The sequence below is a fragment of the Dama dama genome, chromosome 30 (assembly GCF_033118175.1).
Source record: "Dama dama isolate Ldn47 chromosome 30, ASM3311817v1, whole genome shotgun sequence".
In the NCBI taxonomy this organism is placed as follows: Eukaryota; Metazoa; Chordata; class Mammalia; order Artiodactyla; family Cervidae; genus Dama; species Dama dama.
In genome coordinates this window covers 25534109-25561901 of record NC_083710.1, presented here as the reverse complement: position 1 = coordinate 25561901, position 27793 = coordinate 25534109, and the positions used below count along the sequence as shown (strand labels likewise).

Genomic DNA, 27793 nt, shown 5'->3' with positions numbered 1-27793 from the left:
TGGTGAGTACCTTCACATTCCATTTTTGTGTGCTTGTGCAAGGGCCTGAAACACTAGTCTGAGATCACGCCACTGTCGACTAAATTGAGGTTATTTTGAGGTTGTTTTTTTTTTTAAATCCTCAATCCTGTCAGTTGTATGAACTTGAATCACACTGCTATGCACCATAATAGAAATTAGTTCTAATTTTGGTATGCTGACCCAAAATACTAGAAGCAATTAGTATAAGTCCTTTGTTTCTATGAGGTTACTTCACTACAGTGATCCAGACTTAGGTAAAAAAATGTGTATATGCAAATACTGGGCTTCCCCTATGGCAACAAATCTGCCTGCCAATGCAGGAGATGCAAGAGACACAGGTTCAATCCCTGGGTTGGAAAGATCCCCTGGAGTAGGAAATGGCAACCTGCTCCAGTATTCTTGCCTGGAAAATTCTATGGACAGAGGAATTTGGCAGGCTACAGTCTGTGGGGTTGCAAAGGGTCAGACACAACTGAGCACAAATATGCAAATACAGAAGCTGCATGTTTATATATAGTCTATACATGTAAGTTCGTAAATCCTCTCAACTGTTATAGCCCTCTGATGACATCAAATATATGGCTAATTATATTTCAAAGAGGTATGCTTACTGCATGAAAAGAAAAAGGTTAGAGAAAGTTGTCTTAAACTTATTACTAATTCTAAGATATTCTTTTTGTTTAGAATTACTAGTTGAATCCATAAAAGCTGGTGATTTTTTTCCATGCAGGAATATTTTTCAATTACTACCATATATACTTTAAAATAATTTAGTATTTATACCATTCAAATCAGATACAATAATGAACAGAGTATAGGAAAACTTCTAGTAAAATTATTTTATTTAGTTATAATATGAATCTCCAACAGCTTGAAAGAAAACTTTCCATGGTCTTCAACTAAAGTGTATGCCACTTTCTTTTAGAATGTCCTGTTTTTCATTAAAATAATTTCTAAACCACTCTATATGTTCAACCTTCTGTTTAACACTCAGATATGGGTTTTTGGAAAGGCCACAGGTCACCAGCTCCATGAAGTGGCGAATTGGTCCTTGTTTTGGAAAACCCTCCAGATATTTATCCAGAAATATATGTTCATGAAATTCTGAACCATCATCATCAAAACCTAGGAAATGAGACAAAATACATTACAATTTTGCATGTAAACCTACACCAATACAGTATATTAACACATACATATGGAATTTAGAAAGATGGCAATGACGACCCTATATCCGAGACAGCAAAAGAGACACAGATATAAAGAATAGACTTATGGACTCTGCGAGAGAAGGGGAGGGTGGGATGATTTGAGAGAATAGCATTGAAACATGTATATTACCATATGTGAAATAGATGACCAGTCCAAGTTCGACGCATGAAACAGGGCACTCAAAGCCAGTGCACTGGGATAACCCAGAGGGATGGGATTGGGGGGAGGGGTTCGGGACAGGGGGACACATGTACACCCGTGGCTGATTCATGTCAATGTTCGGCAAAAACCACAATATTGTAAAGTAATTAGCCTCCAATTAAAATAAATTAATTAATCCAAAAAAACTCACTACACTATAAAACTAACATTAATGAGGCAGTATTACAGTTAAAGGCATGAACTTTAGAGTCAGACAGATGTTTGCTCACCAATTTAACCACCATGTGACTGGGCAAATTAACTTCTCTGAACATCAGTTTCCTCGGGCACAAAATGAGTATTAGAACAGCACCTTCTTCACGGGGTTTTTGTAAAGATTAAAGATTAAATAGAGAGAAAGCTTGTGAAACTCTTTTACAGTGCTTAGCATACTACAAATATTCAAAATGGAGCAGTAATTATTACTAATGGATATTTTAATATCTAAAGAAACCACTAAGAAAACTATACAAACTACACTAAAAAATACATAAAATAAAATGGAATCTTAAGATATATTCAGGCAACTCACAGGAAGCCAAGAAGACAAGAGGAGTGAGAAACAGAAAAATGAACAGAAAAAAATAACAAAATGAGACTTAAATCCTAATAAATCAATAATTACTTAAATGTAAATGGCCTATACCAATCAAAAGAAAAACATGATCCAACTATATGCTGTATACAAGAAACTCACTTCAAACACCTATAACATAGGTGTTGAAATTATGGAGGAGGACATATCTTGCTAACATTAATTTTTAAAAAGGAATGCATGAGTGGCTACATGAACATCAGATAAAGTAGACTCCAGAGCAAATACTAGAAAGAGGAATATTACATAATAAAGGGATTAACCCACTAAGCAGATAGCAATCTGAATTATGCATTCACCAAACAAAAGTTTCTAAATACATGAAAGAAAAACTGATAGAAACATAGGAATAGAAAAATCCACAATTATAGTTTTACTATCCCACTGTCAGCAACTGATAGAACAGCCAAGTAGAAAACTAGCAAAGACATAGAAGAACCAAATATTAACCAACAGGATTACATTGACATCTACAGAACACACCAAACTACTGCAGAACACAAATTCTTTTCAAGCAACCATGGAACGCTTACCTAGTTTAACCATACCCTGGGTCGCAAAACAAACTTCAACACATTTAAAATAACTGAAATAATACACAGTATGTGCTCTGATAATAAAGGAATCAACACAGAAATCAGTAACAGGAAAACAGCAGGAAAATCTTCAAACAGTTGGAAATTAAATAATTCATGGTAAAAAACACAATTGAATGAAAAGGTGGCCATGTGCAAGCCAAGAAGAGAGAGACCTCTGGAGAAACTAACACCGCCAACACCTGGGTCTTGGACTTCCAGCCTGCAAACTATGAGAAAGTCAATTCTGTTGTTTTAAGGTACCCAGTCTGTGATATTTTGTTATGGAAGCCCTAACAGACTAACATGGATCCACACGAATATGCCAACTTTCTACAAAGATGCATAGATGATTCAATGGAGAAAGGACAGTCTTTTCGATGAATGGTGCCAGGAGAACTGGGTATCACTGACCAGAAAGAAAAAGAATCAAAACTTCATACTTCAAATTAACAAAGAACGGATAATGGTCTAAACTATATATCTAACATGGCATAGCCACTCTGTAAACAACTTGAAAGGTTCCTTAGAAAGTAATATGTAACTATCATACAACCCAGCAATTGCACCCCCAGGTATTTACCCCAGGAAAATGGAAATTTGTATTCATACAAAAACCTGTACATGAATATTTATAGCACCTTTATTGTTAACAGCCAAAAACTGGAAACAACCCAGATGTCTCTTATCAGGTGAATGGTTAAACAATCAGGTACATTTGAACCATGGAATATTACTCAGCAATAAAAACAATTGCAAAAAAATCCCTTACTGACACATGTAACAACTTGGATAAATCTCCAGAGAATTAATTATCCTGAGTGGTGGTGGGGGCGGGGACGCTCAGAAAAAAGGTTACACACTATGTGATTCCATTTGTATGTCTTTATTGCAAAATTAGAGAAATCGAAAATGGATCTGGGGATTGCCAGGGATCAGAGACTAAGAAGGGGAGGCAGTGGGAGGTGGGTGAAACATGGCTAAGAAAGGGTGTAAGAGAGATCCTGGAGGTGACAGAACTGTTCTGCATCCTGACTGTGGTGACGGTCACATCAACCTACATATATGATAAAACTACACAGAACACAAAAACACACTCGCCAATGGAGTACATGTGAAACTGGTGACATCTGAACATGGCTGCAACACGATCGATGCTGACTGCCTGGCTGTGATGCTGTCCTGTGCTTAGACATGAGGTAAATACTAGGGGAAAATGGGTACAGAGTATATGGAATATTTATCATTTCTTACAACTGCACACGAACCCATAATTATCTCAAAAACAGTTTAAAAATGCTCTCTCATCAGTTAGAATTATCTTCTACTTATTGAAAGAGATTTTTAAAATTTTATTTGGACATTTAAAGATCTAGTCATCACTTTTATAAAAACTAAAACACACAATAAACAAATCAAGGCCTTAGATTGCTAAATGGCCACACACTATTACTATGCTTGTATATATAAACCTTTGCAATGTGCCTTTGCCCTTCTTTCCATAAAGAGGTAGCTACAGCCTGTTGCTCCAACCCTTAAATTCGAGGTTGGCCAGGTGACCTGCTTTGGTCAATGGGACATTACCAAACACAATGCAAAGGCCTGAAAAGCCTTTACTATTGTTTTAGGAACTCTTCTACAGCTAGGTGAACAAGCCCAGCCTAACCCATGAATGCTGAGTGACATATAACCCCCTTATCGCCTCCCCTGGCAACAGCCAACACCAGCTAGACATGTGAGAGAAACCAATCTAGAACGATCCAGCCCCAAGCACCTGCCCAAACCAACCAGAAAACCCACAAGCTCATGAGCAGTTATGACTTAGCTGTTGTTTTACTAAGTTTGGGGTGGTTTGTCATGTAGCAAAAACAGAATTGGTTAAGGTATTCCTAAGACTTCTTTGGGCTCCCCTAGTGGCTCAGACAGTAAAGAATCCGTAGGAAGATCCCCTGGAGAAGGGAATGGCAACCCACTCCAGTATTCCCGCCTGGAGAATCCCATGGACAGAGGAAGCCAGTGGGCTACAGTCTTAACAGGCTGCAAAGAGTTGGACGTGGCTGAGCAACGCACACATAAGACTTCTTCACATTCAGAATCCAACTCTTCTGAACTGGTTTTTCAACTCTGAGTTGTCAGTGGCCATGCCTTCCAACATTCCATTAAGAACATCTGTGACGCAGCATTTCTTAAGGGCTCCACTATGGCCTCTTCTGATGCCCCGAGTGCAAATTTAGATGCATATCCACAACAGGCAATGACAAGTACCTCTTCACTGCAGCCCGGCTAGCATAATAAGATACATCAGTTTCAGAGATATTTAAAACTTTGAAAAACAAAACTATGTTGTATTCGATGAAATACAGGAAGAGAGATGTGCAGGAATATTTTAAATGGAAGTTGTTCTCTATCTCATAACCCTCCAAAGTTCCTATTCACATTTTTCAAGGCTGATTACTTCCAAGACTAATCACTTCTAAGGTGTGTATCCTTCTAGCCCTTTTCCTAAATTCATGTGTATTTTTTCAGACAAATTATTGATTAAAAAAAATTTTTTCCTTGAATCCCACTGAGAATTCTCTACAGTTATCAATAGTTTACTTCACCAGGCAAGCATGTTGTTCCATCTTTACTTTTTTTGTTGTTTGTTTTTAAGGCATATGCACCTGGGGATAGGAATGGGGGTGAGGTAAAAATGAAAAAAAAGCCTCACTCTGCTAAAAATCTTTTCCGTATCATCAAATACTGCTTATAGTTCCACATGACAATATTCTTTTAAAGAAAAAAATATCAATATAGCTAATGTAATATGAAAAACAAGGCAGGTTTCAATGTTCAATAACATTTGGAACAGAGTATGTTAGGGCTAAAAAATAAGGTCTGTAGCATTGGAAACATAATAAATCAAGGTAATAATTGTTCTCGAAAATCTGAGGGTGACTCCTGGATTGAATGTTTGTGGTTGTTAGTTATTAGTATCCCTAGATGTACTTAAGATACAAGACTTAAGACAGAAAATTGTGCAAGAGAAACTGTTTTTAAAAATAGTTGTGCTAATACAAGATCAATAATTAATTTATTAAATCATTAACAGACCAACTATCTCTGACATAAAGTCATAATGAGTTAGACAAGTACAGAAATTATGACTATGCTATATTGGGGGGGAAAGCATCTGAGGGCATAGGTGATCTTATTACTCTTTCTCTAGATGATAAATCAATCATCTTTTTAACTTAGAAGGTATAATGAACAGATCCTTCCTGAATGAGTCAATGAGTGAAGAAAGCCAAGTAGTACTGGGAAGTATAAAACAAAGAAAAAAAAGAGAGAAAGTGATAAAGAAGGGATACTATATACAAAATTAAGTTCCAGATAGATTAAACAGGAAAAAGCTAACAGATCTACATCCAAATTAAAATCTCTGTTGGTTAAAAACACTCTGAACAGTTAAAAGATAAACAACAAGGACTTCTAGTTAAAATGTAGTAGACTGAACACATGATTTTTAAAATCCCTGCTCCCTTTTAACATCTACTAAATGGCAGTAAAAGGAACAAAAAGTATAAAAGTACAAAGATAAACAGAATAGAAAATGAAACAGTAACAGGAGTTATCACCAAAATGTTAAAGGAAGTGGACAGATAAGTAGTAACTGACTCAGCTGAGTTGAAAATGCTAAAACCAAACTAAGAAGCAGACAGACATCAAAGGCTTTGGAAATTAGTGGCACCACATACCACTGAAATTAGGAATGGGAATGAGGGACAAAAAACAGAAGACTAATTAAAATTGGTATAGGAGATAATTAGATCTCCCATGATCCATCTTCTACCTGTACCTCTAGATAACAACACCATCCATCTCCCAAAGAAGATGGGCAGTTTTATTTTTTGGAGAAACTAAAACAAAAAGAGCAATGAACTGTTTAATTGATAAGCAGGGGAATTAAGTGAACATCTGTATGCTGATTAGTGAATCATTCCTCCCCACTCCCACCAACGGTGGCGTCATCCTCACCAGCTGGAGGATCGACTGGCTATCTTATTAGAAGAGAATGTGTCCATATTTATTGCAATTTAAAATATGCCTATTGTTCGACCCTTGAATTAACGTACTCAGACATGGACAGAAGGATATGTATAACAGGATTCACTAAAGCTCTATTCATCAATAGGAAAATGGTAAAAATAAATTTCAGTCATTCATACAATGGCATAGTACAGAATACACAAATAGTTCCCATTTTACAGAACTATTAAAACAAAGTTGATCTCTATGTACTGACAAGGAAATGCTTAAGACATACTGCTAAGTAAAAATAAATAAAATTAAAAAGCTATAGGACACTATATGTATCGTATGGCCCCATTTAGACCAAAACAACAGATAAATGTGAAACTATCATTTAAGGTGGCTGTGGGGACATACATCAAACCACTGGCAGTGGTTGTTTCAGGAAAAGGGAAGAGAACTGAGGGATAAAGCTTATTCTTTATTCTTCTGTATTATGTTTATATGAGTAAACTTTCATACATTTATTTCTATAACTTAAAATACTTTTTAAGAAACAAAATATAGTAAGGAAAAAAATAAGAGTGGAAAATTAAAGACAAGAAGGAAACCCCAGTGGTGTACAATCAACTAAAGCAACATAGGTTAAATCTGTCTAATTCTGCTTTAAATATTAGTGAATAAAATTTAACACATTATTGACTGGAGACGTATTAACGCCACAGGCGTTAGTTTCTGCAAAAATCCCCCGGTCAATAATGTGTTAATATTACTGACTACAGCTAAAAATACAGTACAGCAAATAAAAGGTAAAATCCAGCTAATAGCAATGACCAATTTGGCAAAGAGTGTATTACAGCACTGAAACAAATTCACTTTCACTTTGACTTGTTTTCACTTCTATTTTGTCAAAACTATTATTTCTTTTCCTGGCAGTACTCTGAGTTCATTGGCCGCCATCTGAAACAACCAGCAGATTGTTTCAGACAACACAGACCTAATCATCTTTATATTTGCCCCAATTTTCTCCACACTATACCCTCCCACATAACAATCACTGAGTTTTATGGTAATTCTGAGCTTTTCTAACTATTCTTGCTAGCTCATGTTATAGCACTCATTCCAGACACCCTGGCAAAGGATGGCATGTTGCAAGTGAACAAATTTAAACCAACTGAAAAATAAAAGCATGACTGACATCCATGACTGAGCTTTTTTGCCCACTGAAGGCTCCAAACTGAGAATTACTCTTGGAGGGCATTTCAAAGACACCTGTAATTTGGTGGTACATACATGGCTGATGAATATTCAAGAGCAAGACTCTTGTTAACTGGGTAGTGATAAAAATGGGATTAAATTTAGATAAAGCCAAAGCTAAAATAAAAGTGATCTTATTGCAAAATCTAACTGAGAATAATTCCACCTAACTGTTCTTATACGGAGAAGGCAATGGCAGCCCACTCCAGTACTCTTGCCTGGAAACTCCCATGGACGGAGGAGCCTGGTAGGCTGCAGTCCATGGGGTCGCTAACAGTCGGACACAACTGAGCAACTTCACTTTCACTTTTCACTTTCATGCATTAGAGAAGGAAATGGCAACCTACTCCAGTGTTCTTGCCTGGAGAATCCCAGGGACAGGGGAGCCTGGTGGGCTGCCTATGGGGTCGCACAGAGTCGGACACGACTGAAGCGACTTAGCAGCAGCAGCAACCGTTCTTATAAATCTCCGGACTAGAAAAGCACATCAGAAGGGACAAGTCAGGCCTTAAAAACTGGCCAAAAAAAAAAAAAAAAACCACATCAAACTGGAAAAATAATCTTTACATTTTAAGTGGCAAAACAAACAACAGAATTTTTTTTTTTAATGTAACAGAAGAACACAACACTGGGAAGTAAATTGTAAACACAGGACATGCCTTTAAGTTGTTTTCAGCATTGTGTTCCCAACCTGACATGGTAAGCCCCTCTGTTTTCTTCGGGGGTGGGGGAGAATCTTTTTCCAAAAGTATCAAAGTAAATCTTCATGAAACTAATTATTAGGAGAGATAGCATGATATTTCATTACTCTTAAAACTGAAGTATAAGAAACATAAAAGAACGTTACTAAAGGGCTAAGACTCCAGGTTCTAAGGCCAAACCTCTTAAAGTATTGAGAAGATCCTAAGTGTGTACTGAGGGGGTGATCAAAGTGAGAAAGTTTACACAGTTCCCTTCCTGTTTTTCATTCAGATAACAATTGCCTTCAGGAGCTGGAAATGAGATAACTCCCTTTCCGACCCCAAAGCATCAATAATGTATACAGTGTATATGGACACCTGTCTCATTTATCTCCCCAACCTGACCAGAAAACACATTTGTTGTTTTTTTTTTTCTTTTTCAGAAATCACACTTTCTCAAAAACCAGGTCAAATCTAAGATAAATTCCTTTGGTGTCTGAACATGTCAGATTTTGATGAACTGAAATGTTTCACTGCTGATGACAATGTACCACCAATTCATGCTTTCCTACTATCCTATTTGGTGGTGCCTAGAAAATACACAATATCCTTGGGAATATTTTAAGATTCAAAAATGTTATAGAAAATAGTTATAATAGCAAATCCCCTCACAATATCTTTGTTGCAGAAACAGGGATGATGATGGTGACTTGTATAATCTCACTTGTTTTTGAGAAGAATCCCATAAAATAAGTCCTATTATTATTTCTATCATTTTATAAGATGGAGGACATGAGGCTGGGAGAGACTAAGCCTCACTCAGGCACTTGAACTCTAACCACCACAGTTCACTGTTTCTCTTAAGTCACATATTCTACCTCAATACTGGGTTTTAAAACATGTCTGTCACCATGAGGACCTGGAACATCCACGTTTCAACAAATATGGAATGAAGTCTTCCCTTAACATCACAGATTGTATTTCTTAGTGTTTGTGTTTTTTTTGCTACTTTAAAATTCTATGATCACATACAAGAGGGGAAACGAACTAACATTTATTCCTGAGTATTATATGCCAAGAACTGTGCTGAGCAAATCACTAACTTATCTGCTTTCATTCTTACATTCTTTCAATGAGGTTTCTTTAATTTACAGATGAGGAAACTAAAGCTCAGGATATTAAATTATTACCTCAGAGGCAAATGGCTAATAACTGACAGAGTTGGAATCTGTATTCAGGTTTACACAAACAAGTCCATGGATTTGGGTTTTGTTTTTTTACCTTACCCTGATACCTTCTAGAATGTACATTATGTAATAAACACAGATTTCTATATTACCGAATATATCATACAAATAGTTAAATTATTAAGAATTTGCTAAAGGATGTGTAGTTCATAAAGTTTTCCTATATATAAAATACTACTATATGTAAATATAAGACTATTTAAACTTCCATTCCACTTATCCAAACAAATGAAAGGTTATCAAAAATTAAAATATTACAGTGCAGAATATTACAAAGGTTAAAATATGGACTACATTTTCCTAAGACTCCCTGAGGTGTTTGCAACTTCTAGCTAATCTTACCATAAAAGTAAATGAATCTCTTCTAACTGAAAATACATCTATAAAAATTCAATGACATGTTTAGCTGATATCATGGGTGCCATAAAAAATAAACAGCACAGTTAATACTGTTTTCCTTTTGACTGAGGAAGAGGTAACACCTCCAGAGAGATCTCCAGGAAAGTAGATAATATTTTATTAACAGCTCAAAGTATCTAGGTATGCAGCCAGAGTTCCAAGGAAGTTCAAAGCCTCCAAAAATATTTGCTGTGAGAGGTTTTGAATACAGGAAACATGTGCCTCATTAATGCAATAGTTTTAAATAAAAGATACTAGTGTAAGACTTAAAGAGTTGTAATGCTGTCCCAAACTGAAGGATGATCTTACCCAGTATTTAATGTATTAGAAGATTTACCAGGTTATCTCCTGCTTAGCAAGCACAAAACTGTCATTTGCGGTTTTCAACACCAGGATGTCACAGAAATTCATGATGTCATTTCTGCCATATAACTTTACTTTCTTATCAAACAATCAGAATTAAGTGAAATCTTAGTATTCTTAAAAACACCGTCAGATTTCTTTTAGGACAAGACAAAGATGTCTACACTAAGTTTTGAAATTCAGGTAAATATCCAGAACCTACAACTGAACATCTACCAGATTAATCTCAGAGTTTTATAAACCTCTGATGTTAAGACTTACCTGCTTCATTGTTAATTGGGAACTCCCACAATTTCCCCTCTTTTGTCCACTGGATCATCTCTTCAAAACCATTCTCAAAGGGCTGTTCAGTGACTGCTGCTAACTGCTTAGCAAATTCTACATCCCAAAGAGAAGGTGCTGCCTCTGTAGAATAAAGACATACGAAATACGCACAATTCTATGTAATTATCTTTCTTTTAAAAATGTTATCATCACCTCTGACCTGGCAATATATTTTCAGATCTTCAAACTCATAATTAAACAGTATATAATAAAAGGTCACTCTCTGATAGCTAAAATGGAAACAAAAACTATATATTCAGACTACACCGACAATAACTGCAAACCTCAACTTTTGTTTTTACTACAATGCTAGGTAATTAACCCCTAGTCTCACAGTCCCCTCTACTGGAAAGGAGAAAAGAAACGTCCATTTTGTTCAAGAATCCTTTTGATGAATGTGAAAAGTTTTATACAACATGTGATTTTGATCTTTAAACTCTAGACTGTTTATTTTTAGTCTGTTAAGGTAAGTTACTAATGTAAACTACATTACAATACCAATGACAGTGATAATACCGTTAATGTATACTGGGCATTTACTTTGTGCTAAATGCTTTTTATATATTAGTCCATTTAATCCTCACAACCAACTCTATGAGTAAGGTAATATAATGTTAGCTTATGACAATCACCATATCACGTTTCAATCATTTATTTCCTTCGGAAATTCAAGACATGTTTGAAGAAATGAGTCATATTCCCACCAATTGTTGCTGGTAGAAATGTAAAATGGTACACCTCTTTGTAAAAGAGTTTGGCAGTTTCTTAAGAAGTTAAGAATACACCTATCACACCATCATTTTACTCCTACTTACTAAAAAGGATCCATACATAGATCTGTACATGGAAGTTCATGTATGACTATGCCTGACCACACACTGACTGCTACCTATGAAGTATGTTGGTCTTGTACATCTGATAAGGAGAAGACTGCAGCAGTTAGGCTAATTAGCCACAGTTAGAGTAATCGTAACAGAAAATAATTTAATTATCATGGTTATGACTTTTAAATTTATTCAGTGGACACTGATCAACTTATGTTTTTTCCATAATCATCATTAAGAGTCGCAACTATTTATTGAATGTCCACTGTGTTCCAGGCACTGCTGCTTAGTCGCTAAGTAGTGTCCGACTTTTTTGTGACCCTCTGGACTATAGCCCACCAGGCTCCTCTGGCCATGGGATCTCCCAGGCAGGACTACTGGAGTGGGCTGTCATTTCCTTCTCCAGAGGGTCTTCCTGATCCAGGGATTGAACCCACGTCCCCTGTGTCTCCTGCATTGGCAGGTGGATTCTTTACCACTGAGCCACCTGGGAAGCCCATCTAGACACTATGGGACATTTTAATTCTATTACCTCATTTAATCCTTGAGATGTATGTATTAGCCACATTTCATAAGTGGGAAAAGGGAGACTCCCACAGGTTAGTAAGGCAGAATCTGAATTTGAATAATCAAGATCTACACAACATCAAAACTCTTTTCATGAGGCTAAACTGCCTCTTAGCTCTAGGTTACTCCAGGATAAGCAGTTGGGTCTAAGACACCACTCTTTGCAGCAGTGGTGAGAACTTAGCAGGGAGCAAAATCTGGGAACCATGGGATGGAAGAACTCATTCAGTCAGTCAATAAATAATGAATGCCAACAACATGTCAGGCATTATTTTTATCAACACATGGTAGGGAAACAGCAGTGAAAAAACACTAAATGTAAGTTTGCACATTGTTGCTATGCTTGTATTTAGTTGGGAACAAAAGACATTCTTGAGATTCATGCAAGCAGAGCTTATTAAAATGCCTTCAATAGAGTACATTTATATAAATCTGTGCATTACTTTCCTTAGTAGAACATAATCGTTTAATATTATTTTATAAAATACATATACCTTCAGTACCTCTGGGCCAGCTCATCTTAGTTTTAGGAATAAGACACTTGATTTAAAAAAGCAAGCTGGCTCCTTCAAGAATCCATGTGCCTCTTCTGGTTGTTCATTAGGCAGACAATAGTAGCTACCCTGTCAACAAATTCCCTTTTGGAGACAAGCTTACAAGTTGCCACTTTGGTATTCTCTGGAGGTCTGGTGGTTAAGATTCACCTTGGTAGACTGGGTTCAATCCCTGGTCGGGGAACTAAGATCCTGCTAGTGCACAGTGTTGCCACCTCAACAGGGGAGAGGTGATCCACTCTCCATGTCTGTGCGTTTGCACTTTCTTTTCATCAATCATCTACGACAGGATGCAGCTGTCACAATACAAGAAGGGGGTTGGTCACCTAGTTTCATTTTCAGTTTAAATGAACAAACAGTGACTGAATTAATGCCTTTTCTCCATGGTATTTATAGCTCAATTTGTTAAAAAAAAAAGGATTTAAGATAACAGATTCCTATTATTTGTAAGCCACTTGGCTAGGGACTATTCAGTATACAAAAATCAAAGAGACCTAGCCACTAATGTCAAGAGATTTACTGAATAGTGAGAAAATCAGATGCTTTTATAACTGATAGCGCCACTAGACAATGGCCTAGGAACTTAAATATCAGAACTAAAATTATTTCTACCAAGGTTCAAAAAGCTAACTTACAATGTTTAGAAATGATAAGTCACTTATAAGCATAGATCATTTGTATGGAGTTTCTTCACTTTATCAGTAAAACAAATTTAACATCAAGCAAGAGTACACTCTTAGTTCTTTTTTAATTAGGATTAAAATGGTGACTAAGGAATTTGACTTCTTTCCGAAAGAGGGAAGAGAACAAAAACTAACCAGCTAAGTGTGTTAAGAAAAAACACTACCAGTCCACTAAATACATTTCCTGAATGCTCTCCTTCCCATCTCCTAAATAATCTCTAAACCATTTCTACAAGTTAGCATCTATAAATGACACCTCCTCTTCGAGATAGTAAGATGCCTTAGGGCAGACATTACAATTTTTCTTTACGTAACAACAAAGAGGTGTGTTGCAAATAGTGTAATAGTTGATCATTAACATTTTAACCCAGGTTAGCAGCCACTCTATAGATCTGGATCCCTGAAGCGGATAGTACTTACCTCCTATGTCCCATGGGGCTGCAACATTTCCAAGGGGAAACCTGACCAACTCAAGCATGTTAACAACTACGTGAATAAGCAAGATCCAGGTAGACAGGGCTTCCCTGATGGCTCAGTGAGCACAGAATCCACTGCAATGCAGGACATGGAAGTATAATCCCTGGGTCGGGACAATCCCCTGGAGGAGGAAACGGCAACCTACTCCAGTATTCTTGCCTGGAGAATCCCATGATCAGAAGAGCCTGGCAGGGCTACAGTCCATGAGGTCGCAAAGAGTCAGACAAGACTGAACATGAGTACGGTCAATAACAGGATAGAATTCAAAATACCTGATTATTATGCAATCAAAATAGGACATTTTCCAAAGACAGAATGTTTCCACGAGCCTGAGAAATAGTGTTACTTTTTTTTTTTGCTAGTGTGTGAAAACTCCAGGGTTTGGAACAGATGGCTAGGCTCTTCAAACATGGGGCAAGATCTGTCAGCAACTCCTCTCCCTCCAGTATCAATGACCAGGGCACAGGCAGCCCATGATCACTTTCGATGCAGGAGAACAGTCTTATTTTCTTAACAAACCTGTTTCAGGTGCCTCTTCAGTAACTGCCTTAAGCTCAAAAATATTAAGTCTCTTCCCCTTGTATATATTTTTCCTAAAACTGAAAAAGAAAAAAATTATTTTCATGAATATTTTTATACATGGTCAACAAAAATTGTTTATGAGAGAAAACTTTTATATGAAAGTCAATATAAAAATTAAAAGTAAAAAAAAAATTAAAATTAATTCCACTGACCCATACCAGACATTTGAATTAAACCGCATGTCTTTAGGACTGACAATTAAAAATAGGAACAAATACACCTGAATTTTTGCATCAGAATACAGCAAAGCAGTTACAACAATTTAACTTCCAAAATACCTAATTGAAAAGATCAGCTTAATTTGCTACAATTTTTATTTGATCCATTGCATATTAAGGTTTTGGAAAATCTGATGTTGTGGAAAGATATCAAAATATGCTAAGTTAGAAATTGTTAAAGTCAACATTTGTCTTCATTTAAGGGTAGAAAACACTGCATGCTTCTTAATTACAAATTATAATTATAAAAGACTGCATAGAAAAATCAAAACATCCCCACTCGCAAAGTGATCGTTCTGTAATTTTAAAATTATGATTAACTTTCTTTACAAAACTATTTAATTAACTCAAAATTAATGTCACAGAGTTAACAGATAACTTTTCTTTGTACGTTTTAATCAACTGCTTTATGCATCAATTCACATTCTTATTTGAAAAAATTTACTGGCAGATTAAACACTAGGTTATATAAACAAGAAGGTTAGTTTTTAAAATAACTTTGAATTCTTCCCTGGATCAAATTACTTTTTTCTACTAAATTAAACTGAAAGAAATTAAAATATCATATTAAAATTAGATAAGTGAAAAGTGTTAGCTGCTCAGTCATGTCCGACTCTTTGGGACCCCATGGACTGTAGCCCGCCAGGCTCCCCTGTCCATGGGATTCTCCAGGCAAGAATACTTGGGTGGGTAAGCCATTCCCTTCTCCAGGAGATCTTCCTGACCCAGGGATTGAACCTGGGTCTCCCACCTTGCAGGCAGATTCTTTACCATTTGAAACATGCCCTAGGGCTTCATATTCAGCATTTCACAGATAGGCAAACAGACCGACAGGACTATGAAAGATATCCAGTCCCCAAATTAGTCATGCATGGTGCAGGTCAGTGTGGCTCCAAAGCCAGCACCTGTGATTCACACTTCTCCATCTCTAATGGAAGGAATCAGTTGAGGCCTGGGTTGTCTCAGGTTGCTCCAAGTCAGAGCAGGTAAACAATCTGCTTTCTCATCATTGCTTCCCCTTATTCTAGAGTCTTGTAAGCAGCTTTTTAATGCAGGCATTATAAGCATATAAAGCCCTTCCCTACTTTTTTAGTTTCTGCCTTGTCGCCTTCTAATTTCTGACGACAGCTCAAATCATTAAAAACCAACCTATGATACGGCGTTCTGATGTAGTTGCATGGAATCATTTCAAAGACGACTGACTTGAAGACTGATTTAGAGATGACTACAGTTAAATATTTTGGGAGAAGCTCTTTGTTTGTGAAGTTTTCTAGGGTGTTTTGTGGAATTTTTTCTTTACTTTTTATAGTTGATTTACGACATTGTTAGTTTCTGCTGTACAGCAAGGTGAGTCAGTTACACACATAAGTACAGCCACTCTTTTTTAGATTTCATTCCCATACAGGTCAGTACTGGGGGAATCTTAAGTTAAATTCCAAGTGACACATTCTACTTCATTCAATGTCATGGATATACAAATTACTTTAATTCAAATAATCTTCCAAAGTCACTATAACCTCTGAACTTCCTTTATTAACTGCTGACCATCTTTTTCAATCCTCTTGTATAAATTAATAACTTAATACCCAGAAGGAGCTAACTCAGGTTCCTGAGATTATACGTAGAACAAAATCCATGGAATAAGCAACACACAGAAACACTCCAATTGTAAGGACATCCTGCTATAAAGTTCAGTTAGTGTTTGTCAGACCATGCTAAATATTTGGCTTTCTCTCCCCAAGTATCACTTCATATGCTTGAAGGAGAAAAAGCACAAACTTTACATAAACACAGGCAGCTTTCTACTATAAAAGAACTATGTAAGACACGGCTTAGCATCTTTAGGAACTACAAATTACCAAATTGAGATTGCCACAAATAAGCTACCACTTAAAGGTATTATAATGGATCTTCTTCCCTTTTTTGATGGTGGGTCATTTCTCTAAGGTATGAAGATGATTATAGAGAAAGGTAAAGGCTACATCAGAATGAAAAATAATGCTTCTCACAAAACATTCATTTGTTCAGAAGTCTGGTCAGCTCCACTTATTCTAAATCAGGAGACCGTTAATCAGGGTAAATGTGAGGCAGGGCCCATTTTGATTTACGAGACAAAAAATGGAAGACTGCTAAGCCCAGTAAATTTTTTCCTTTCTAGGAGATAGTAAGCAGAGACTACAGAAACAGATATAAATGTAGCCGTGATGCTCAGATACCCAATAGCAAGAATATACAGGGCAAGAGAGTAAATCGACAGTTCAACAAATCAAATCAAACAGACTGCAGAGCCTGAGTACCTTTTTCTCAGATCAGCCGTCTTCTCTTGGTCAACAAAATCATCAGCCCCTTCGTCAAACTGAATCTGGTGCACTGGTCGTGTGCTAGCTCTCGCTGTGGAGGATCTGGCAACTTTCATATCTGATATGATGTTACTGAAACTGAGAAAAGAGAAATGTCAAGTGTGTTAGAAATTTTAGCTATGGAAGAGTAATGAACTTTCTGAAACATGAGATTCATAATTCTTATTTCACGTCTATGTACTAATAATGAACAAAAAAGTTATGTCTAAATAAAAGACTCTGTTGTGCATCAATACCACAGACCACTTAAGATCGCTGCTGCTCTTTTAAAAGTGCTATTCAGAAATGTTCATTCAAAGCATGATTAAAGGTGTCACTCATGAGAAACTGTCACACATCCAAAGAAGTGGAAATACAATCAGTATCTGTATTCCTATCACCTAGATTAAAAAGTTGCATTAAAGTTGAAATGTAGCCATTTTCATTTGCTGCCTTACATTTGTTCAAATACAAATGAGTGATCATATCGTGCATAAAACCAGCATATTATTTAACTAAAAAAAAAAATCAGAGAAATTCTTATTCTGTTCTTTATTATTTTTAATAACATTACTGAATGTTATTACTTCTTTTTCAGGGACAAGAATTATGTAACTTCTCAAAAGAAGTTTTAACCATTCCACTGGTCTTCTAAAACTGTGATCTTCCTTATTAACATGTGAGCTATAACAGAAATCAAACTGCTAATATTTACGAGGCATACTTTACATACGAATGGATTTATTATGTATATTGCTCAGCATGTACTCAGTGAAGCCAGCCTCCTGGAGGCATCAGTGCCACTGGCACAGCTATCTGACTCACTAACCTAATTTTGGGTTTCGCTCCATCCTTCTGAGCCTTCCAGTCTTCCTCGTGCTGCCGGAGCTGCCTAAGCAGCTCCGACTTGGTCGTCTGCTTGTCAAAAGGGAGAGACTCAGCAACTGCAGCCGCAGCCGCCACCAACTCCGGGCTCAGGGACTTGCTTCAGAAAGAGAACACAGAAAACAAATGAGAGACAGAGGCGTGACTTCAGTGGAAAGTCAAATTTGATTTCCTGGGTAAAAAACTTCTTGTCATTCGAAAAGCACCAATCAATTTCTAACAAAATCAAGGATTCTTAACACAATATTGTAAATCAACTGTACTTCAATAAACTTAAAAAAAAAAGAATTCTTAAATATGAGGTATCAGTTTTATAAGTGTTACAATGCTGAAAGTTCAAGTTAATGGATCCTTAATGAAGCACAATACTAACTCAGAACAATATATGAAGGTGGAGGGGTGAGGGATCAGCCTCAAAAAAGATAAATTTGTGGATTTTTAAATTAGATGCCATTTTATTTCAAAAGACAATACAGACTGCAAGCAAATATAAAAGTCATGAAACCTGTTTATATAAGCTTTAATCAAAATCTCCCCAAACTGTAAACAACCCAAAGCACTATCACGAGAGCAAATAAACTGTGATATATATCCATGCAACACACAGTACTTAGCTCACATCACATGTATGAAAATGAGTGGAAGAAGCTGGATTAAAGAAAAGTGTATCTTTCATGATTCTATTTATACTAAGAGGTCAAATTAAGGTGAAAAAAAAAAAAAATCAGAACAGCGGCGGCCTCGGGACAGAAGGTGACTGACGGGGAAGGTGAAGATGGGGAACATGGTGCATCCTGGCAAGTGGGTGGGCTCCACGTGGCAGTTTGTCAGCATCCTGCCGCTGACATCTGTATACTTTAATGTATGTGAATTTAACCCGGGGGGGGGGGGGGGGACCATAAACCATCAAGTGGGAGGTGGAAAAGTGAGAGAAGGCATAGATGACACAAGAATGGCAAGATATGGTAATTATCAAAACTTCATCATAGGATTTTACTTTACATTTTCCATAAGCTACAAAAAAAAAAAAAAGGCTATTCTTCAATAAATTAGGGTAAGTTAAGAGAAAAATATGCCAGCTACAAAAAAGAAGTTACTTACATTTTTTAACTCACTGAAAATTATTGCCATCTCAATGAGTGGGATCCATATTACTGTTTTACTTTACTTGGCTTTCTATCTCAGGAAATGATGTGTAACATGAAAACTGAGGTTCCCAAATCCCTGAAGCTTGACCTCAAAGAGACCATTAGAGCCTAGGAACCCTCAGGAAGCTGTGAGTGAGAGTTGTACGTAAATCAACATTACCAGAAACTGGAAGAAAGGGGATCTTAAAGAATAGGTAGCTGAAATCAGAGCAGTTGGTTGGTTAAGAGGGTATTAGCTAAAGTAGGAGCTAATAATTTTGGTTACCACTGTGCCCACCAGCGGTCTTATTAGGTTTCATGATACATTTGGATTCAAAACTGTGGGCATGACTGTAAAAACCTAAGATCTTAGAAAGATTTAAGATGGTGCCTTAGAATGCCTTTCAGACAACAGGAATTCTAAGAAACTTAAAGATGTGGTTCCAGGGCCTCTCCCAGGGAGCTCAATATAGACCTGGACCTTGGTTCCCAAACTGTGCCCTAAGGCACCCCAGAGTACCACAGGGAAATATTAACCATGTCTGTCAGCGACTGTGAACTACCAAGTCAAGGCAGTTCACAGTTTTAACACTAGACTACCACACTCCTTTCTATGTCACCGTATCTTTGTGAAGATGGTTCCCCAGCAGCTGCTGTGATAAAAAGCACGAACCCTTCAAAAATCAGTATGGAACAGGAATGAGAATGACAGTGTCAAAGGCTAGGTCATAAAAAGTACACGGTTCCTAAAGGCTTGTTTTCTCTCCCGACACTCCCCAAGTTAAAGTGGAAAAAAAAATCAGAACAGCGGCTGCCTCAGGACAGAGGTTACTGATAGAGAAGGTGAAGATGGGGTCCAGCCACCATGCAATGAGGAAGTCCAGGCCACACACAGGTGTTTCTGTAAGAGTTCTGGCTAAAGTATCAGCTAACAGCCCTATCAACTGCCAGACCAGAGTGAGCAAACCCACAGCTGGTTCCAGCTCCTGAACTTCTGAGTCTTCCAGTTGAGGCCTCAGACATTGTGGGGTGGAGATTAACCTTCTTCATTGTGCTCCATCCACACTGCTGACCCACAGAATTCATGAGCATTAAAAAATGGCTGTTTTATGCTGCTAACTTTGGGGGCAATAGTTACACATCCATATATATAAATATAGAGTTACACATCCTCTATATAAATGTGCACAGGTCTCAATATATAATACAAATAAAAAAACTAAAAGCAGGCCATGCACGAAGCAATGACAGTGCATTATGAATCAAAGACAACGATTAACCTAGTTCTGTGCATCTGTCTATGTTACCGGCTCAGTCGTGTCCGACTCTTTGCAACCCCATGGACTGTAGCCCGCCAGGCTCCGCTATCCAAGGGATTTTCCAGGCAAGGTAACTGGAGTGGATTGCCACTTCCTCCTCCAGGGGATCCTTCCTAACCCAGGGATCGAACCTGGGTCTCCTGCACTGGCAGGCGGATTCTGAGCCACCAGGACAGCCCAGGGGATCTGTGCATCTGGAATCCCTTAGAACACAAAGCAGTCTGAGCACAGAATTCTCCTAGGCTTTTATGCTTGTTTCATTCATACCTAATTGAAAAGCAAATTTTAAAGTTAGCTTTACTGAATCTCTTGCCTCATAGCTCAGTTGGTAAAGAATCCGTCTGCAATGCAGGAGACCCCGGTTCGATTCCTGGGTAGGGAAGATCCACTGGAGAAGGGATAGGCTACCCACTTCAGTATTCTTGGGCTTCCCTTGTGGCTCAGCTGGTAAAGAATTAGCCTGCAATGCGGGAGACCTGGATTTGATCCCTGGGTAGGGAAGATCCCCTGGAGAAGGGAAAGACTACCCACTCCAGTATTCTGGCCTAGAGAATTCCGTGGACTGTATGGTCCATGGAGTCACCAAGAGTAGGACACAACTGAGAGAACTTCACTTTCACTTTTCACTTACTGAATCTCTGCAAAGCAATCAACACATCTGAACCACTTCATTAACAGTTAATTAAATTACAATAAAAAAGCAAAAGGGATCATAAACAGGTCTGGAAACTGGGGAAAAAACCTCATTCTTCATAAATATTTTAAAAATGTATTTGAATATTATCTAATTATATGTATATATAATTTGTTTGACATTGTTTCTAAAAAGGAGAAAATACTTATTACGGGCATTTCCTGTTTGAATTAGCTTACTCTCTACCTAGTTATGCCTTCCAGTGGCAGTTTTGATACAATACAGAAATCAAATAATTCCATTAAAATGTTGAGTCATGGAGACCTGAATGGGAAGGAAGTCCAGAAGAGCGGGGATACAGGTGTATGCATTGCTGATCTATTTTCCTGTGCAGCAGAAACCAACACAACATTGAAAAGCAACTATAATAAAAATTGACTAAAAAATGTTAAGTCACCCTGAGTATAGAAATCTGTATTATCTGTTTATTCTGCTAAGTGAGAGATAGGGATCTTAAAGCCACATTTCTTATTATTGATGATGCCATTGGTACAATGATTATTTATATACTTATATATAAATAAAACAAAATCTTGACATAGAAACTACAACAAAATGCTAAAATATCATGATTGTACTTACATTCAGTAAAATATTATACTCTTTTGACAAGCACAGGAATTATAATACTTTTAAGAAACCACACATGCTGAGAGCCCTGGAATTACTGGTCAAAGGAAGTCATATAAAACAGCTGTAATTAACATGCCAAAATTTTACCCTAGGTGGAATTTTTTAATGAAATTTCAAATAAAGAAGTCTTTCAGAGATACAAAGCTACCTTCAAATCAGGATGTAAATAATTTGTTAATAAACAGCTTAAAGCAACTAAATGCGGTTAACAACTGATAAATATGTAAAAGAATGTGGAATTCTCAATTAGATCACTATTCTTTTCCTCTCTCTAGACTCTATACATATATCCACTTACTTAAATATAAAACAATACAAGTATTTCTCATGTAATTATTAGTCTCTGTGTTTATAAATATTTAGTCTTCATTAATTCCATACCTTCAATGTACTCTAATTTTTAAAAAATTTTTTTTTTCTGAAAGAAAAAGTTTATTGCAGTTTCCAAAATTACTTTAAAAAAAAAATTCAAATTGCAACTCAATTTACCTCTTTTGGGGGGCATCTTTTGGAGATTTTTGAAGTCTGCCAATTGCAGCTTCCAAACTTTTAAGTTGTCCTCTGTTGGGTGGCTTTGTTGTTTGTACATTTACTGTGCTTAATTCAACTTTCATGCCCTTAATAATATTTACCAAGTCTTTTTTCTTATTCTCCTTTATACTCTTTTGGTTCTCCGTTTCCTTGGAAATTTCACAGTTTGGAACAGACTTATCACCTTTCTTGCTGTAGATCACGCTGTTAGTGCCAAAATATCTTTGGATATTACTTTTTGTCCTGTGAAGGAAAAAAAAGTGGAAATATAGTGCAAAATAACAAAGCCAGGGCTCAAAACATTGCTTCAATGGATTTAAATTTTTTTCAGTTCAAACCCTTCCCTTTTGCTTATTCTTCTTGTTAGCAACCGTAAGAACAGCACTTAACATTTCTTAAACACATACTGTTTGTCTAGTTTTGTGCAACATTTTATGTATATTTTCTCACACCCACCTCAACTCCATAAGATAGGTATTATTCCCATTTTGCAGATAAGGAAACTGGAAACCAGAGCTGTAACTTCCCAAGGTGAGGCCTAAGCCACACTGGTGAGCACAGATAAGTTACAGGTGTGCTGAGAGACTGACCACCTGAGCCCTGTGAAGGCTATGCGGGGCCGGCAGCTCCTGGAGTGCCTGTCTGCTGCCTCCTTCCATTTACCTCTAGGTTTGGTACTAATACAAGTATCATTGTCTATGTGTTCCATAACATTAAAAACCTTGCAAAACACTGATAGGGTTAATACATTTCAATGTATTATTCTTAAACCCCAAAGGAACAGACTGCTAAGTTCTTGCTCTTAACATAAGAATATTTCAGTTAAACAATATGAAATAAAGAAACTTCTGTCAAAAACAAAGGTTTTTAAAAAAAACTTTCTTAAAAAAAAAAAATTCCTGGCTGTGATTCTAGTCTTTTCGACTTTCTCACTTGAACTACCAATGTCATTTAACCAGTCACTCTTTGTAAACTAAGCTAAAATGGAACAGCAAAAAAAATAATATTTAGTGGCTAGAGTTGCCATTCTGCTTTCTTCTTTATAGACTCATTTATGAAAGAGAATAACACAAATGATCCCATCTATTTCAAACTCATGCAGAAAAAGATTTCCCAAGTATCTAAGGAACCCAAATGTCTAATTTTATATTTTGTGGCATTAAGAACCTTTTGATATAGTTAATATTGAAGCACTTTAAAAACTAGTCAATGTGCTAGTCTTCGTAACAGGGTGTAACCTATGAAAGTAATTGATTAAATATAGTGAATATCTACTCTGTGCTGGGCACTATACTAGGCACTGATGATACATAAGTAAATAAGAATCTCAAGGTCCCTACTTTCATGAAGCTAACAGGCTAGAACACTTTCACAGACTTTAATACCTACCTAGAAGATTTACTGAAACACAGATTCTTTGGTTCTACCAATGATTCTGATTCAGTAGATTTGGGGAGGGACTTGCAGTCTGCATTTCTAACAGGTTCCCAAGTAATGCTGATGCTGCCCGTCAGAGGACCACATCTGAGTAGTCACGTTACTATATTATTTAACCCTTACATTACAGTCTTACAGGACAGGTTGTATTATTATATTCTTCCACATTACAGAAGAAACTGCTGCTCAAACAGGTTAAATTAGTTGTTCTTAACCTCTAGAGGTTATATGAATCAAAAAGGGAACTTATTTAAAACATGGATTCCTGACATTCTTAGTTGGTAAGTCTGGAATCAGGCCCAAGGATGTGCATTTAATCAAGACTTGGTGCCACTGATCTCAAGAAACAGCATAAGACAAACAGCATAAACAGTATCTCAAGTTCTCACAGCTAGTAAATGGTAGTGCCAGACTGTGTGCCTGCTCAGTCACTCCAGTCGTGTCCAACTCTTTGTGACCCAATGGACAGAAGCCCGCCAGGCTCCTCTGTCCATGGGTTTCTCCAGGCAAGAATACTGGAGTGGGTTGCCATACCCTCCTCCATGGGATCTTCCCAACGCAGGGATCAAACTCGAGTCTCTTGCGTCTTCTGCACTGCAGGTGAATTTCTTACCGCTGAGCCATCGAGGAAGCCCCTTATGAAACCCTTTAATGAAACCTTTATGAAACCCTTTAATGAAAGAGAAAATGGCTTTTTCCAAAAATGCTGAAACAAGCTCTTTGATCTGCTCATAAAAGTGTCAGAGGCTAACACATCGAACAACTTAAAAATCAGAATGAAAACCAACCGCATAATCAGTATCCTTATAATCAGTACACAGGAGCCTCAATACTCAACACCTGGTACCAATGAATTCAGGAAAACGCTAATTACGATTTCACATGTAAAAGTCAAATTAATACTAAAGGTATCATAACAGAAAGGTGGCAATCAGAAGAATGATCTCACATATAACCTGTGCTTCAATGTTTTCTTCCAACACTGCTCTAGCACTACTGAAAGTAATCTATATTATTCCAGGAAAATCATGTATGTATAACACATGGTATGTATAACAAATAACAAGTAGCATTATAATAGTAACTGTATAACACTAAAATAATAAAACTCTAGCCCGACCTAACTTTCTCATAGTCATGTATGGATGTGAGAGTTGGACTGTGAGGAAAGCTGAACATCAAAGAATTGATGCTTTTGAACTGTGGTGTTGGAGAAGACTCTTGAGAGTCCCTTGGACTGCAAGGAGATCCAACCAGTCCATCCTGAAGGAGATAAGTCCTGGGTGTTCATTGGAAGGACTGATGCTGAAGCTGAAACTCCAATTCTTTGGCCACCTGAAGAAAAGAACTGACTCATTGGAAAAGACCCTGATGCTGGGAAAGATTGAAGGCAGGAGGAGACAGAGGATGAGATGGTTGGATGGCATCACCAACTCGATGGACACGAAGGTGAGCAAATTCTGGGAGTTGGTGATGGACAGGGAAGCCTGGCTTGCTGCAGTCCATGGGGTCGCAGAGTTGGACAGGACTGAGCGACTGAACTGAACTGACCTAACTTTCCACCTGGGCTTGTTTCCACTGAGATCTTACCATAAATTTGTATTTTTGTTTTCTAAAAATTACAACGTATTTTCAAAGCTTTCTCAAAGCTGCTCCTCATTCTTCTGTAAACATTAATGATACTCTCTCATCCTCCAAGGCAACTGGTTGAAATCTTTGCTGTCTCTACCACCCTACACTTATCTCATCATATATCACATCCCAGTAATTTCATCGATCCAGTTCTTCTCTATCCAGCTACTTCTTCCCACCCCCGGTGCTCCTGCTGTGGGTTGTACTTAACCAAACGAGTCCTACATCGATCTGCGTGAAATATACATGCAGCAGAATTAAGATTTCACAATCATGGGAGTTCTCAGAGAATAAACATCAAGCATGCTGCAAATCTTTTTCTTTCCTGGCTAACTCAAACACTTGGGCCCCCTTCAGATTTTACCAGACTTCTTTCCAGAAAGGACACCCTAAACCTTTCCTACAGGCGTCTCTGCTCATCCAGCTACCACCTGTTCAACGAATTCTGCCGTATTCTGCGCTACTCACATTATCTCAGCGGTTACTCCACTATATTTGAACTGCCTACTTGGTGGAACTCTAAGCTCTGCGATGGCACGACTGTGTATTCGGGGTTTAATCCCAGTGCTGGCGTAAAGATCAGCGCTTTCAATAATGAAGGTAGGAATAGGTCCACCACAGTCTTGGGAGGTTTAAAAAAAAAAAAAAAGTACATAAAACAAAACAATTTCGCTTTCTGGAACCTGGATAAAACGATGGGAGAAGCGGCAAGAGAGATGAGGGGCGGTAGGTGGTAGAGCCCAGGGCAGCGGCCCAGGCCTGTGACCGGAGCTCTTCCCCACGCACCCTATGACCTTGGGCAAGTCATCTTATCTTTCTGGGATTTTCCCTTGCTCAGAGTTAAAGCGGCGGCTTCTAAGCTCTTGCGGGTCAAAACACGGACCCCAGGACGCCGGACAAAGATTAAACTTGAATGTGCCGCAGCCTGGACAGGGCTGCGTGAAGACCTGCGGGCCCACCAGCGCGGAAACGCCGTACCTGACAGTTCCGTGCGGAGAAGCGAGGGGCACAAGGGTGGCCGCCGCTGCCTCCGGGCCTGCGGAGCACAGAGGTAGCCGGGAAAGGGGGCGAAAAGGAAGTACCGCCGAGACCCTCGGGAACATCTCCGAGAAACAAACAACACTTGGAACACGGGCGGATGACACGTTCTCTACAAAACACGCCCCCCCCGGCTCCCGCTTCCGTTCCCCGGCCCGGCGCGCTCCGCTCCCTTAGCGTTCCGGCCGACAACAAGGGGCGGGTAATTATGTTCCGGATTTGCCTGAAGCATAGGCGCTGCCTCCAGGCGACTCCACCCCCAGAGATTCTGGTCCCAGAGGTGGAGTCAACCGAGGTCAGCGAGGGTGCGGCGCAGAGGGTGGGGGGACCCTGATGTGAGAGCTGAGAGTGGAGGAAGCGATTGACTGTGCAGATGCTGCTGATGAAGCGCAGAACTGACCCCAGAGTGCGGGGGAGAAGAGCTCGACTCTCGGTGATGAACGGTCGCAGCGTTCATCACCGTATTCTCAAAATGACCCATGGCCGCCAAGGAGGTTAAAAAGCAAAATTACCACGGGCATGCGATTCAATAAATTAGTATTTCTTTTCAGTCTCTGTTTTTGACGAAGAGTCAAAACATAAGCCATATATGTTTCATATATCCAAAATGGCCTGAGAGATTGAAAAAAAAGATGCAAGAGAGAGACGTGGCTTTTTCTGCCCCTTATGAAGGCAGTGAACAGTGGCCCAGAAGAGATGAGGGGTTCCACAATCTGGAAGGCCATGAGCCGTGGCGGGGGGGGGGGGGGGGGGGGGGAAATGCCGGCCTTTAGGTCACATGGAAACCTCTAGCATAGAATCCCATAGTGTCGGTTGAATAGCGTGTGTGTGTGCGCCAAGTCGCTTCAGTGGTGTTCGACTCTTTGAGACCCCATGAGTCCTACAGGCTCCTCTGTTCATGGGATTCCCCAGGCAAGAATACTGTAGTAGGTAGCCTTACCCTCCTCCAGGGGATCTTCCCAATCCAGGGATTGAACCCCGCCCCACGTCTCCTGTGTCTCCTGCATTGGCAAGGCGGTTCTTTACCACTAGCGCCACCTGGGAAGCCCTCCGTTGAATATTAACATCATTTTCCCTGCCACTTCAAAAAAGAATCAAGATTGCTAGGGGATTTTTTTTGTGATGCTGTAAACGTTGAGCTGATCTTACTAAGAGCCACTAACCCTGGCAGAACACTTATGACAATGCTAAATACAGTACACTCAGGGATGCTTTCCTTTTTTTTTTTTCTTCTGCCTACAAGAAATACACTCTATTGTTTGGTTGTGAGGTTGTTTGTTTTTCTCCCAGTTGTGTTGAGATGTAATTGACAGCATTAAGTTTAAGGTGTGCAGTGTAGTCATTTGACTCACATACATTATGAAATGA

The 27793-nt window shown here is 38.3% G+C and overlaps 1 protein-coding gene and 1 non-coding gene across 3 annotated transcripts; both read right to left on the bottom strand.

Moving 5' to 3' along the window:
* Positions 1-845: 845 nt before the first annotated feature.
* On the bottom strand, positions 846-26571 carry MRPS31 (mitochondrial ribosomal protein S31). Of its 2 annotated transcripts, none has more exons than XM_061133769.1 (7): positions 26366-26571; positions 22277-22561; positions 17959-18114; positions 17088-17228; positions 14510-14589; positions 10823-10966; positions 846-1146 (listed from the first exon to the last, which is right to left on the bottom strand). In XM_061133769.1, the coding sequence occupies exons 1-7, from the start codon at positions 26488-26490 to the stop codon at positions 917-919; spliced, it is 1161 nt and encodes a 386-aa protein (XP_060989752.1). In that variant the 5' UTR covers positions 26491-26571; the 3' UTR covers positions 846-916. The 2 variants fall into 2 exon arrangements, with proteins under 2 accessions (XP_060989752.1, XP_060989753.1); XM_061133770.1 differs by lacking the exon at positions 846-1146 and adding an exon at positions 1154-4887.
* LOC133049746 (small nucleolar RNA SNORA71) lies at positions 14353-14484 on the bottom strand. The gene has a single exon (XR_009691438.1). It is a non-coding gene; the product is annotated as a small nucleolar RNA SNORA71 (small nucleolar RNA).
* Positions 26572-27793: the final 1222 nt, after the last annotated feature.

What these genes read in the sequence shown, in the direction of transcription:
- MRPS31 (XM_061133769.1), bottom strand. Translation starts at nt 26,490, where the DNA reads ATGTTCCCGAGGGTCTCGGCGGTACTTCCTTTTCGCCCCCTTTCCCGG. An exon ending in TCTCCGCACGGAACTGTCAG is followed by an intron (nt 22,562 to 26,365) that starts GTACGGCGTTTC and finishes TTTCCTTCACAG; the next exon opens with GACAAAAAGTAATATCCAAA. An exon ending in GGAGCGAAACCCAAAATTAG is followed by an intron (nt 17,229 to 17,958) that starts GTTAGTGAGTCA and finishes CTCTTTTCTCAG; the next exon opens with TTTCAGTAACATCATATCAG.